The following is a 14,935-nucleotide window of genomic DNA, read 5'->3' as shown; positions in this document are numbered from 1 at the left end:
CTTTTTCACACTTACTGCTCATGGGGTATGTCCACATAGCAGCTGGAAGCGTGCCTTCCCCAGGTAGACAGATTCATGGTAGCGCTGGTTAAGCTAGTTCAATTAAAATAGCAATGTGGATGTTCTGGCACAAGTGACGGCTTGGGCTTGCTGCCTTAGTCCAAGCCTGCCCAACCCTGAAGGTTGGAACTCAGGTGGCTAGCCTAAGCTGCATCCCTGCCGCAACATCCACACTGCTGTTTTAAGCGTGCTAGTTCAAGCAGGGCAAAGGTGAGTATGTTTGCCCAGGCCGGGAGGCAAACTTCCAGCTGCAACACAGACATGTCTAAGTAGCAGAACAACCCAGGGCTTTCCATGGCCGTTATTTGGGCCATATGATTTGTCTCTTAAAGTGCTTCTACATTGATTATTAAATGTAAAATTAAAACGATAAGTTTAAACGTATCATCTTTTTTCATTAAAATTTGAAGTCACCTTTTCTGTTTCTAATTGTAATTGAGAAACCACATGGGTTTTTAATTATTTATATTTTAATTCTAGGCAATCATGTATATCAATATTAGCTTTTAAAAATAATATGCTGAAAGTACACAATGGTAGGACTAAACAATACTTTGAGTATATGACATTAGAATATCAAAAACACAAAAAGAAAAAAAGCAGATCACATTATTTAGAATGAATGGATATATTACTATGAAAAAGATAATTAATTTTGAAAAGTTTAAAAAAAATCCTTTCAATTAAGTGAATATAAAATTATTTATTTTGCCTTTGAATTGCAGATATGATGTTATTGTTGTCGTCGTTGTAGTATTTATTTATTAAGGTTCTACAGCAAAGGTTGCCGATCTCTGCTCTACAGGGTCAGTATGTTAGGATTTGAGTTCCAGGTAGGGGGTTGGAAGGGCACTCTCTCTCTCTCTTTTTTTTCAGGGTGGGGGGGCCTTATTTAAAGTGTGTACACGTGTATATATACAAACTGTGTACTTTTGCATTACAGATATACTGTAAGTGCATAATAAATTAGGCAGTCCCGATTTCAGCCTCAGTACTAGTTCTCACACATAGATAAAGATCGTTTTCCTTTTCTACCTACCAATTTCTATTTTTTTCTAAATCCTCTATTTCCTCTTTTTGCCTTAGGGATGGCATCATAAACAGCAGAAACAAGTATGGACGCCTTTCTGCCAAGTTTGCTTACTCTAGGTATTTGCACCTCAGACTGCATTCATTTCACCTTACAGAGCACCACTGCATTCTTGGCATGCAGCCTCAGAACATGTAAAATTTAATTTGGATAAGAGAGACTGCACATTCAAATATATGCGAAGGTGAATATAAATCCCCCCACTGACAAGTAGTAAATTCCCACCTCCCCAGCGACTAGGGTTGCCAACTTTCTAATTGCAGAAAACCGAACACCCTTGTCCCACCCCTGCCCCGAGGCCTTGCCCCTGCTTACTCCATCCCCCTCCCTCCGTTGCTTGCTCTCCCCCGCCCTTGCTCACTTTCACCAGGCTGGGGCAGGGGACTGGGGTGCAGGAGGGTGCTCTGGGCTGGGAGGTGGGGTCAAGGGGCATGGACTGTGGGCTGAGGGGTGGAGCCGAGGGGTTTGGAGTGTGGGAAGGAGCTCCGGAATGGGGCAGAGGGTTGGGGTGTATGTGTGTGTGGGGGGGTGAGGGCTCTGGGATGAAGTACAGAAGGGGGCTCCAGGCTGGGATCAAGGGGTTCAGAGTGTGGGAGGATTAGCTCTAAGATAGGGTTGGAGGGGTGAGGGCTCAGGGGGGGGGCAGGGATGATGGTTTTGGAGTGCAGGATGGGGCTCTGGTCTGGGGCTGAGGGGTTCAGAGTGTGGGAGGGGGCTTAGGCAGGGGGTGCGGGAGGGGGTTCCGAGCTAGGGCAGGAGGTTGGGGCGTGGGGGTGGCGGGTTCGGGCTCCAGGTGGTGCTAACATCAAGTGGCCCTGGAATTTCCCGGGGACGGAGGAAGTCTGCCTGGCTCCTGGGAAGTGGCATGTCCCTGTGGCTCCTAAGCAGAGGAGCAGCCAGGGGGCTCTGCACCCTGCCCCCACCTGCAGGTGCCACCCTCTCAGCTCCCATTGGCCCATTCCTTGGCCAATGGGAGCTGTGGAGCCAGCGTTCAGGGCGCCGTCTGTGGGCGAGGGCACCACGCAAAGCCCCCCTGTCCACCCCTCCGCCTAGGAGCCGGAGGGATATGCTGGCCACTTCCTGGGAGCCACACGGAGTTGGGCATGGAACCTGCCTGCCCCACTGCAGCCAATCGGAGTTTTAGCGGCCTGGTCAGCTGTGCTGACTGGAGCTTCCAGGGTCCCTTTTCAAGTGGGCGTTCCAGATGTAAACCTGATGCCTGGCAACCCTACCAGCGACAAGACCAGCAAGCGCGCGCACACACACACACACACACACACTGCAGTGACAGGCCGGGCCTTCACCCTAGTTGCCAGTCTCTCCCCACTACACCACTATGACAAACTGTCTTCCACTACCCCTTAACAGCTGCAGAAACTAACCCAGCCTCCACAAAATATACATAAATGTGTATGTTTCAACAGCAATCAGATGGCTCATTCAAATGCATTTGACTCTGTGACTAAATTACAAAATCAAATCTATGCAAGTACATAACATGGAATGTGGCCTATAGACATATATTAACATGTATGGAAGTGTGCCTATCTAAAGAGGCAATCTTCTTATATTTGCTGGGGCACTTAGTTTTGGGAGGAGCTGTGTATTGGAAAGGTTTCTTCAACTGGGAGATGGATAACAGTGTAGTCAGGAAGGAAAGTAGGGAAAACTGGGCAGCTAGGATTAGTTGGCTGGGGATAAGCATATCATTTTCTTTCTTCTTTCCTTTTATAGAAATATAATACAAAAACTACATGAAGAAAGCTACAGTACATTTATGCAATGATAAAGCTGAAAATAGAAATGCACAGCAGTCACAAAACTCCAAAGTTAAGGCTCCTAATAGCATTAGTTACATTGCACATATGTATTAAGGCAGACCTTTAAAATCATAAATGGTACTCCAAAAATACTAAAGTAAATATGTACCATGTACAGTTGTGTCTGTTAACATCTCTGTATGTATCTTAAATTTGGATTTTTTGTTACTTTTCTACTTTAAAACTCTCCTCCCTAAGGTTTCATCAGCATAGGGGGTTGAAATTAGTTATTTACTGTTTTAGAGAAGTAGTTTCTAATTTTTAAAAATCATGTAGTCAAATTAATCTTTTTTTGCTTGAATAATATTACTCACTTGTTCCACCCCCAGGACTAGTAAGAACCAGTGAAGGATGCGGAGCTTCCATGCTTTTATGAAGTGTAGCCACAGCAATAATTTTCCGTTTATGGATGCATAGCTTAGTGACATCTTCATCTGCTTTAACATCTTCAGCAGTTCTCTGTTTCATAGCAGCTCCAGGATCAAAATTAAATACCTGAAAAAAATAATCCTAATATTAGATACATTCGTAACAAAAGGTAGCAAACTCCAAAAATATACCTGAACTGGAAATGCAATCAGGTTAAAACTAAATGTGCCTTAATTCCTTAAATAATCTCCCTCACAGGTCTGACATTTCATGGTACATCAGCCTTTTAGCATGTTTTGGAGGATCTCTTGCCTCACCCCTAGACTGTCATAAAATCTCCTTTATTGGATGCTGCTGGCGATCCCACCACTCCAGCTGCAGAAAGAGCCTGCTGAATCCAGACAGTGGTGGGTGATATATACCTTCTTGTTTTTCCTGCTTCCACCATGGAGGGTTGGTCCTCTCTCACTTCCACCCATCACTCACATCTCCTCCTTTCTCTGTCCACCCAACTAGGGGAGACTGATGGAGAAAATGAATTCCTAAAGCAGTTCAACTAGCCAGCCACTAATCAAGAGAGGATTGGGTTAGAGAGGGCATATGAAAGAGCACCATAGTTTTGGAATGATTCAAAAAAATGAGTGGATGCCTAAGGCTGCTTGCAGTAGTAATGAGGCTACGTGGTAAGGGAGGATGGAGGGAAATCATTTACCACATTTCTCTTTTGAAGTGTGTGTTTCGGTGAGTGGTGGTGGGGAAGGAGAAAGAATCTATGTCCCAACTGCACTGCAGCATTGATTACTGTTAAACCAATGATAATTTTGATAAATATAGAAAGCAAATAAAGGTATGCAATCTGCCTTTTATTTTATTTTAACAGAATTTTAAAGAAAACAGCATTAGTGCACTATATATCCAGCTTAAAAAAAAATGAGATCCCATAGGTGGCTGGGATTAAGGACAATAGTGTACAATTGTACACTAATATCAGTATTATGATTTTCAGGATTTTACCATTACTTGACCTAATTTCCAGATATTATATGAAAGCTACTCTTATATAGCTCTTTATTGCATGTAAATATAATGAAGAGCTATATAAGAGTGGTGGCATTCAATGTATATTAATAATTTACATTTTATAAGCAGAAAACAAATAAATTATGGGCCAGAACCCAAAGGTGTTGAGAATCCTACAGAAGGTGCTGAGTGTCATCAGCTTTCCTTGAAACTACTATATTAGTCAGTTTCATTTCCTGGTTCTCATGCACTAGTACAATGCTATTGCATTACGTTTCCAACACTACAAGCAAATGTTTAAACAAATGAAAAATTGAAAGAAAAATAAAATCATGAAAAATATTCGTATTAATATTAGGTTTTATACTCCCACTGCCATGACTCCTTTCCTCCAACCAACCAACCTCTGTACAAAAACAAAAATATCCTACATTTTGGATCTAAACTGCATGATATGTCCTCATAAGCGTACCATTTAAATAGGAATAAAATTATGGCATGGCAGAAATAATGACATAATAATTTATTTGATAGGCACTGTAGCATACACATTTAAAGCTACTTTTTACCTTGGGAAGAATGAGAGGACATTCCAAGCCACATTTGCAGGTTCCATCAGTCAGCAGGTATGTCTTAACCTGCTCCAAGCAGGATAATAAAGACCCACTGGGACTGTAAAGGAATAATATAAATGAATTAATATTTTTAGGTAATGGTTTCAATGTACAGTTATGTGAAAAATAAAAAAAATTAAGATAGTAAATGGTTTACATTTTTATTATGTTTGATAGCTTGTTTTTCCATCAGGAGACAGTATTTTATTGGTCAAAATCACACTACAGAAAAAAAATGAAGATGCAAAGTGGTTTGTGCCAGACACATTATTTCTGAGAAAACCCCTGATTTTAATGCAAAAACAAAAAGGTGGCCCCACAGAAAAAAACCCACAAGGTAACCAAATTTATCAGTATTTATTTATTCATATTGCAGTAATACTTTAAGGCCTCAAGCAGAATTAGGGTCCCATTGCGCAAACACACTTATGGCCCTGTTACAATATAAGATCCACAGGTGGACTGTAGCAACCACATAGATTCCCCACTATGAAGTCAATAGAGCTCCAAGAAGGTGCAGCAGTCCACCTGCACACTGTACTTCACCTGATCAGACCCTAATTTAAGGAAGGATGTCACAAGAGGATACATAGGCCAGTTAAGTGTACATCTTGATTTTGCTGAAACTAAGTTTACAAGCAAGCGATGTTACTCCAGGAGGACAGTCGTTATATATTTTTTGTGCTTATTATAGGTTGGCTTTTTCTTAAACACGGGGGCCCAAATCTCTTTTTCTGATAAACTGGACAATTACTACACACTTGGGGTTCTATAACTCTCTAAAGAAGATCGTTGTTTCCATAGCCAAAAAAGAAATCATGTTCCATCCAGACCAGTAATCCATGAAAGGAGGAAAGATTGTATGACTGAGGTCTCTGCTCCCAGGCTGCTCTTTGTTACTTGGTTGTCTAAGCTTTTTATTAAGAAAAGACTAACATTACTAGAGTGGGATAGCTGAATTTTTGGTGAATAAAAGAGTAAAGCGCCAACTATAAATAAAACTCCTATTTTGAACAAGCCAACAAACCAACCCTCTCTACTACATTGATATTAGGATCTATGAGACAGCCAGAATTCAAACATTTAAAACAGATACATGAACAACTAATTTTAGACGATAAAAATATTAAGCTACACTCAGGGTCAACAACTGCATATGACATTTCTATATGACAGAGGTTTAAATCATTAATTTTTCTTTTGAAACTGACTGGAGCATTCCAATTTATTTATGAAATAATTAATTAAACTTAACAATACTTTAAGTTTTTATATATAACACAATCATATAAGATCTGAAGTGCATGGGATGTTAAACTTTTAGATTAAAGTTTCATGTGAAGAAAAATAAAATTAAACAGTAATTTAAAAAGCATACAACGAAGGTATGAGGTATAAAAGTTAGGTTGGAAAGAAAAATGCATCCTCCTCTAAACTGAAACACTCTAAAACAGCTCTTACTCCTCTGAAAAGACTCCGGCATAATTTTACTATAGGATGATTAAAGCAAGATCCTCTCATTATTACTTCTTCACTCAACAAGTATTATCCCTAGTTTTCAATATTGTCTCTGGAATTCCAGAACTAACTAGTCACGTAGAGCTAAACGGAACCGTTACAATCTGTTCTGAATAAGCACACCACGGAACAAATTGTCACTTAGGTTACATCTACACTGCTGAGTTAATTTAGGTTCTTATTCATGTGTTGCCCCAACCCCCACTCCTGTCCATATACAAAACCCTCTCACCTGAGTTTAGTGGTGCTTTAAATACAGATTAGTTGGCACAGTTGGGGGTATGAGTTAGCTCTAAGGCATGGAGGCCAGGAAAACATTCAAGAGCTTATGTGGGATCTCTTGTAGGTCCTCCACTGGTATCTTAAGGAAACTGGCTACATGTCTGAGCAGACCTTGAAAGCTCTTGTAATCATCTGGGTGAGAAGGTATAGATGGGATGATAGTAGCTGGCATCATCTGATATTGAGCCTGAGGCTGCTCCTCCTCAAATAGTTCCTCAGGGAGATCAGATTCATGGGCTGAAAACTGAGACTGTAGTTTTCCTGGGATGGTGTAAGGGAGGAGGTTCTCACCCACAGAAGTCATGCAGAAGTGAGACATCTTGAGTGGTGAAGACAGGATAATGTTGGAACACTACAAGCAAAAGGGTCTGGGGACCAGGAAGAAGGATACTAGGGTATATGCCTTCACTTATACTCCCTATGAGATCTAAACATGTCTGAAGCCCTTGACACTTCCTCGTATTCATAAGGTTCAAAAAAGGGGGTCCCATGGAGAATATATAGGGGATCCCTCCATGCTGTGTTGGGAATCTGAAGATGAAAAAAAGCATTGTAGATCTGAAGGGCAGCGAGGAGCTGCCAAAGCTGGGGTTGTAGGTTGCATCATAGTAAGTTGAGAGATAACAATGCTTAGCCAGGAGCTCAGTGCTGATGAGGTAGAGGGCATTGCTATCGTAGTGGCAATGTTTAGATCTGTGGAGTGCAGTGGAGATCACAACTCATCTAAGACCTGAAGATCCCTCAGTACCACATACTTCCTTGGTACTGAGAGAAGTGGTCCCGTAAACCTTGGGGTGGGAGCAGACAGCACTGGGGTTCACAGTGCTGATGAGTCTAGTTTCACACACTCATGCTGAAGTGAGCAGCACCAAAGAGACCAGTACCAATGATATTGGTACCATAATAGCCAGTGCTGAAGTGCTCAGCGCTGAGGTCGTCCCTGATGCTCTGGCCTCAGTACCAGACACAGTTAACTTTCAATACTAAAGCGGTGAAGGAGTCCCGATACCATGCTCCCAGGGAGCTCAGCGTGTGGAGACTTTCATTGGGAGCAGTGGGGTGACCTGAACTTCGTTTTTACTGGAAATTCCCAGGTGGCATTTGCCTTTGCTTTTCTCAGAGGGGTGATGCTCCTTCTTCTCTGAAGACTTAGCTTTAACAGTCCTACCTACATCCAAATCTGGTCTTTGAAGATGAAGCCTGGGAGCCAGAACTCACAGAGGCACTTCTGGACAGAGGTGAAACTTCTTGAGAGGTGCCTGCCGTACCCAGATCAGACCTCAGACCAACAAAAAACAAAAAAATGTTTAGACATGCCCTCTTGCCTTTTAAAGTCTTCTTAGAAAAGGACTTGCACACCAAGCCTTTGTCAGGGATATAGGCTCCCCAAGACAAAAATGGTAACTGATATTTCCCATTGTTTAATGGAATTGCCACAGCACAAGAATGGCACAATACTTAGAGTTGGACAACTTTGTATGGGGCATCTCTAAGCCCCAGGACTGGGAAGACGTTCCTGATAAGATTTAAAAAAAAAGGAACGAAGGAAGGTAGGTAAAACTTCCAAAACTTAAAAAATAATCAAAAATCTGTCAACAGGTAACTCTCTTAACTAACCATACCTTTCAGTAACATACAGAATCATCTACAAGAGACTGTGAAAAATGTTGCACCCAGATGCAGACACTAAGAAGCTCCATTACATAGTCATGGGAAGTAAGAGGAACTGAGTGATGGTTGAGCCCACTCCAGCATTTCTAACCTTGGTATGGGGGCACGAGGACAGTCAGGTTACATGAGTGGCCCCAAAGGACACTGCTGGCCAAAACACTCTGACCTCAAATGCCTGGAGTGTATGCACACACAGAATGGACAAGCACGTGAAGCAGCAGCAAAAATTTGGATGCCTCCTGTTTATGGCTGACGGAAAGGAACTTAGCGTGGCTGGGGCTGTGGTCTCTTGTACTGTATTAACTCACCTAACATCTGGATCTGCAAAACAGTACTGTACATGGTATACAAAAAGTTGGGACAACTGTGGCCAGGAGCTGGAGAGCTGCAGAAGCAGTTCTTGATGTTTACAGCTATTACAGGGATTATCCTCTTAACTTCCTTGCACAAGGAAGTTTAGAAAAGATATAAAAACAATGGATATTTGGAACAAGACTTGTGGTTGGGAGGAAGCGGTAAACGTGGTATATCTTGACTTTAGTAAAGCTGTCTCGCATGGCCTTCTCATAAACAAATGCAGGAAATAAACCTAGATGGTGCTACTATAAGGTAGTGCATAACTGGTTGGAAAACTATTCCCAGAGAGTAGTTATCAGTGGTTCACAGTCATGCTGGAAGGGTATAACAAGTGGGGTCCTGCAGGGATCAGTTCCGGGTCTGGCTCTGTTCAGTATCTTCATCAATGATTTAGATAATGGCAGAGAGAGTACACTTATAAAGTTTGCAGATGATACCAAGCTGGGAGGGGTTGCAAGTGCTTTGGAGGATAGGATTAAAATTCAAAATGATCTGGACAAACTGGAGAAATGGTCTGAAGTAAATAGGATGAAATTCAATAAGGTCAAATGCAAAGTACTCCACTTAGGAAGGAACTATCAGTTGCACACATACAAAATGGGAAATGACTGCCTAGGAAGGAGTACTACTGCAGAAAGGGATCTGGGGGTCATAGTGGACCACAAGCTAAATATGAATCAACAGTGTAACACTGTTGCAAAAAAAAAGTGAACATCATTCTGGGATGAATTAGCAGGAGTGTTGTAAGCAAGACACGAGAAATAATTCTTCTGCTCTACTCAGCACTGATTAGGTCTCAACTGGAGTATTGGGTCTGGTTCTGGGCACCACATTCCAGGAAAGATGTGGACAAATTGGAGAAAGTCCAGAGAAGAGCAACAAAATGATTATAGGTCTAGAAAACATGACTTATGAGGGAAGAAGGAAAAAACTGGGTTTGTTTAGGGTGGAAAAGAGAAGACTGAAAGGGGACATGATAACAGTTTTCCAATACATAAAAGCTTGTTACAAGGAGGAGGGGGAAGAATTGTTCTTAATCTCTGAGGATAGGACAAGAAGCAATGGGCTTAAATTGTAGCAGGGGAGGTGTAGGTTGAACATTAGGAAAAACTTCCTGTCAGGGTGGATAAGCACTGGAATAAATTGCCTAGGAAGGTTGTGGAATCTGGAGATTTTTAAGAGCAGGTTAGACAAATACCTGTCAGGAATGGTCTAGATAATACTTAGTCCTGCCATGAGTGCAGGGGACTGGACTAGATGACGTCTCAAGGTCCCTTCCAGTCCTATGATTCTATGATAAATCTAAGAAGACTAAGGCAAAAGAGGTAAATGTAAAATATTTTGAGTTTGTATTAAGTGGTCTGAATAATTAAAAATTTATGTGATGTTATATCTGACATAGTTATCAAGGAACTATGATATAGTTATATCATAGTTCCTTGGTAACTTGATAACTTTTTCAGCTATAAAAATCTATGTGAACAATTCAAAACCACAGAAAAATAAGAAGCAGCATAGAATTATTCATGCTACTTTATATCAGCCCTAGTTAAAAAAGTACAGTAATTAAAACTGGATACTGGAATTTTTAAAACAAAGCGGCAACAAAAAATGAACGATAGGCCAAATTCTCTGCTGGTCCAACCAGGAACAGCTCAGCTGATTTAGACAGAGCTGCACCAATTAACACCAGCAGAACATTTGGTCTAATATTTCCAGAAGGAAAAATACATAAAGTTACTGTATATCATCAGGAGAGTCACTGCCTTAAACCAGTATGTGCTTTCTGTCATGATCAAAATAAATAACTAACTAAATAAATAATAAAAAGAGCACAGAATTTACATAATCCTCACCTGATATAGAGCACTCCATTTTGATCCACTCGACGTTGCCAGCCAACTGGAACTTGTACTGCTGGCGGACCTCCATCTTTGTCCCCTCCGTCACACTCCTTTCCGCCATTCATTTTTCTGTTTCTGCTTATGACTCTTCAAAGATATCAACAGTAAGATGATATCCTTATATTACATGTCATTATGGCCTTCAAAAGAAGGCCATTCAATACATCTTTTCCCAGATTGTACAAAGTGCATTGGGAGGCTCCAGCTCAATTTGGAACCAAGGCCTTAAAATTTGCCATTTTTTTTGCTAATGAGTCAGTTTCCCATTATAATGCACATTAAATATGCAATGTTTATTATGTATTCATAAGGATGAACTACATGGGTAAAAATGAATGCTTCCAATTTAGGAAAATCATAATTCACCAATGCTCTATTACCTGTCAGAAAGGGGGGGGGGGGGGCTGAATTTCTTAGTTTGACAGCATGACTCCAAGCTTGATGACTGTCTAAGATAACTTGTATTTTGTGAGAGCTAGTCTCATTTTTACAGATATGAGTCAGAGTTAATACCTCCAGGTATTACACCCTTTATATGCCACATTCTTTTTGCTTTCTCTTTATCTTCCACTCATTATCCAAGGTGCTGAGGGTATCTTCCTGTGATTCTTTCATGACTTCACAATTCCAATAAAACAACCTGAAAAAACACATAGCTGTGTAAAATACATGCAGCTAAACAAATGTGCAATAAAATGATCTGAAAATTCAAATACCATAAGCCACTTATTTACTCTCTCTCATCACCCAAGGCATGATTTTGTAACTGTTACTCACTAATATACCCCATCTATTTAAGGTGCTCAGAATCAAACCTTTAGCACTTAAAGAAATTTTCAAGTAAACCTGAGAGGAAGTGTAAACTTGCAAATATATATCGTTTACATATAAATGCCACTGAAGTATTCACATATTAAATCTAAGAGTGTGCGATGTTAGTCACTAAAAGGTTAACACGCAATTTGGATCAATGAAATAGCCCATTTTAACTCAATGGTAGTACAGAAGTATTCTACTGTAAGTTACAACTGAACCATTTGCCTCATTTAATGACTTAAAAAAAACTTATTTCTAAAATGGAATTTAATTCAATGTTTTTAAACTGAAAAATTACTGCAGAACAGGCTAATATATTTGAGCTTCAATTCTAACCAAGTAATCAAACCAAAAAAAATCATAGCAAAAAGTAAGACAGCATCACTTGATTTCTCAGTGCAGATGTGGTATCCTAGTTTGCACGTTCTTCTGCATGATCTCATCAGAGCACCTACTGAACTGCCTGATTGGCACAGGAAAGTAATAAACTTGTCTCATAACATTATATTGTATGAGTAAGCCCTATTAAATATGCTCACAATGACATGAACTCCTGTTATCTCCCCAAAATGAAGACATACAAGTATTTCAAGAAGAATTAACTCTCTAGAAAGCAAGTTTTATTAAGGTGAAGCTGAATAGGAAAGATTTAGTTCAAAATATACTGTAAAAGCTATAAAAAAATAGTTCTAGAAATCAAAAGGTAAGACACTGATGAATCTCCACAGCAGTAATGATGCTGTTAGAGCTTTTATTTTGAATTAGTTTAATGCTATATCTGCTCTATATTTCCTCTTGCTAACTATTATTTTTTAAATACAATACTTTGCCTATTGAACCAGCTGATTGTAACAGGGAATGTGTTTCAAGAGAGAAAGAGTTCAAATGTACTGCATTTAAAACATCCTATGCTAGTTCAACATTAAGGTTACAGAGAGAGAGAGAGAATGCAAAAATTAAAATTTCCTACACCAACACCGTCTTGTCTATAATGCAAATATTTTGTGGTATATACTTAAAAGCAAAGCAGTTATATATTAAGCTATGGATTTAACAAGAAAAATAGAACAATCCACCTCCCACAAACAGAACATTGAGCATACACATCCTATAGAAACACATACATTGCTTGTAGCATATGAGTTTACTTAAGCAATGCACATTCTTTGAACTGTGCTATTTTTACATATGAACATCAAGAAGTTTACACTTTCTTTCTTTCTTTCTTTCTTTCTAAGACCCTTGTGTGATATTTACTAGAATGGCATGAGCTAGAAAGACAAGGATGCAGGCTGGACACTGTCTTGGTTAAGGTTGCAGAGACTTGGGAGTAAACCTTCAGTTGGGATAAGGGAGCCAGATGCTCGTTTTGGGACTTGTTCCTCAGCCATGAAGAAGGCCCAAGGAATAGCTTGTAATCTTGCGCTGAAGGAATCCATTTAACATTTCCCCCCACTCTGGAGGTCCCTTATGGGGATGTAAGCCTTGAAAACACACAGAATTTTAAATAAATACAAGTTTGGTGGAGAATAAGGGGCTTAAGGATTGGTCAGGGAAGGTCCTAGTTAAAAGACAAAAGTCAGGCTAAATCCAACTGCTTCTTCAAACCTCATGAGCTGCCCAACATATGCAGGGCATCTTGCCTGAAGCATGCGCCTCTTGAGTTTACATTTTGAACTGTAAATGCATGTCTTTTAATTTTTAAGTAACATAGCTTATTTTATTACTAAATTGGGAGGTCTTACAAGCACCAGTTAACACAGAGAAAGGATACAAAGGAACAGAGAGATTAGATACATGGGCAGGAAATAAATGTAAAAACTTGGAAAATTTTATACTAATTTATCTGTTGAATAATAACCCACGGATATTCAGATTATAGGGAGAAGCCTAGGATTTAGGTGTCCGGTATCTTCAGCAGTGCACTCTCAGATGAACGTCTCTGCCTTTGGAACTTCCTACCTGCCACTGCCCATACAAGCCTGAAGGTGGATGACTACAATGGAATTGATCTAGGAGTCACCATGAAGGTCATACAGAGGCTTCAGCTGACACAACATGCAGCCTCATGTCTCTTTCAGAACTATATGTCAACAAGCGCATATTACATGTCCTGCCATGCACTACACTGATTTACCACCCGATATCAGACCTTTTTCAAGATCCTGGTCTTCCTTTACAAGTCCCTCAATGAGAAATAACTTGGAAGCTACATATATAACCTACTGACATTGCAAAGATGGACAAATACACTGCAGCTGATGGAGCCTAAGATGAGCTTCATGGAAGTCAGAAGCAGAGCTCTGCACTATAAAATTCTCTTCCACCACAGATCAGATTGAACTCAGATCTTGTCACTTTCAGAGTTCAATATCTTCTCTCTTCTTTTCACAGATCTTTCCTTCCTATCCCACCAATACAGGATGCTACCAAAGAGCATGAAGACACTTCTCTCTCCCCTAGAGTTCATTCACTGCAATTTTATATGCTATAACTGAGGGAGCAGCAGAGATTATAGTTAAACAACTAAAATATAGTCAAACAACTTGCCTAGTGTCAGACAACAATAGACCTATCTTTTAATCTCCGTATTTGGCAATCAGAAACCATGGTGATAGGGACATTAGAAATACAGGGATATGATAGACTAGCTAGAGTTTGGCAAAGTGCAGGTCACACCGCAAGACTTTTTTGTGCAGTCAAGATTTAGCGGAACATTATTTTATTTTATTTTTGTTTGTTTGCTTTGTTCTGATTAGTTGGATGTCTTAGGCCAAGTCAGTTTTTATGAAGAGCAAGACTGAGTTAGTTTTTAGCTCTGTATATTATTACTATGTGTACTTTTGTTATAGATTCTGTATTAGACAGTGAAATAAGTCAATATTTCAGTTAGAATTAACTTTGTATAATTACATAAAAAATCATCAAAATTTAGCCACATTGAAGTACGTGGGATAAATATTAAGGAGAACTGCCATCTCTCACCCTGTTAATAGGACTACTTTGCTTCCTCATGTTGCTATTGAATGTAACCATATTGGATCCACTACCAGGAAATTATAGACAATATTTGAAGATATATTTCAAGTTATTTTTAAGTAACCCTATTTTATTGGTTTTGCAATGTATTGTATCAGCTAACACTGATCAATACCATGATATTTAAAAACATCTGGTGTTGATCAGCTCAGCCATTTCCTATTATACATGACTTGAAAAATATGATAAACAGTGAGAGTAATTTGTATAACTGCCTGCATAGAAATTTTAAAAATATTTTTAGCGTGTACAGTAAGGAGGCACAAAATGCTTGTTTCAGCCAAGAATATCTTTTTAGACTAAGGCTTCTTTCTGTCAAGCCTTTTGACCTTGAGAAATGTTCAAGGCTGAAGGATATGCAAACAGCAACAGTAG

At 39.8% G+C, this 14,935-nt stretch overlaps 1 protein-coding gene across 1 annotated transcript in view; it reads right to left on the bottom strand.

Moving 5' to 3' along the window:
* The window catches only part of MBD5 (methyl-CpG binding domain protein 5), a 103,335-nt gene that overhangs the window by 71,713 nt on the left and 16,687 nt on the right, over positions 1-14,935 (bottom strand). The window contains exons 2-5 of the mRNA XM_026647450.1: positions 11,219-11,345; positions 10,658-10,792; positions 4,929-5,031; positions 3,285-3,465 (exon numbers count right to left, since the gene is read on the bottom strand). Coding sequence (XP_026503235.1) covers positions 3,285-3,465; positions 4,929-5,031; positions 10,658-10,770 — 397 coding nt within the window. The 5' untranslated portion in view covers positions 10,771-10,792; positions 11,219-11,345. The remainder of the gene's footprint in view (positions 1-3,284; positions 3,466-4,928; positions 5,032-10,657; positions 10,793-11,218; positions 11,346-14,935) is intronic.

This window comes from Terrapene carolina, unplaced genomic scaffold (assembly GCF_002925995.2).
Source record: "Terrapene carolina triunguis isolate 2854851 unplaced genomic scaffold, T_m_triunguis-2.0 Scaffold62, whole genome shotgun sequence".
NCBI classification, from domain to species: domain Eukaryota; kingdom Metazoa; phylum Chordata; order Testudines; family Emydidae; genus Terrapene; species Terrapene triunguis.
Note: the sequence above shows the minus strand (reverse complement) of the source record. Positions and strands in the feature narration are given on the sequence as shown.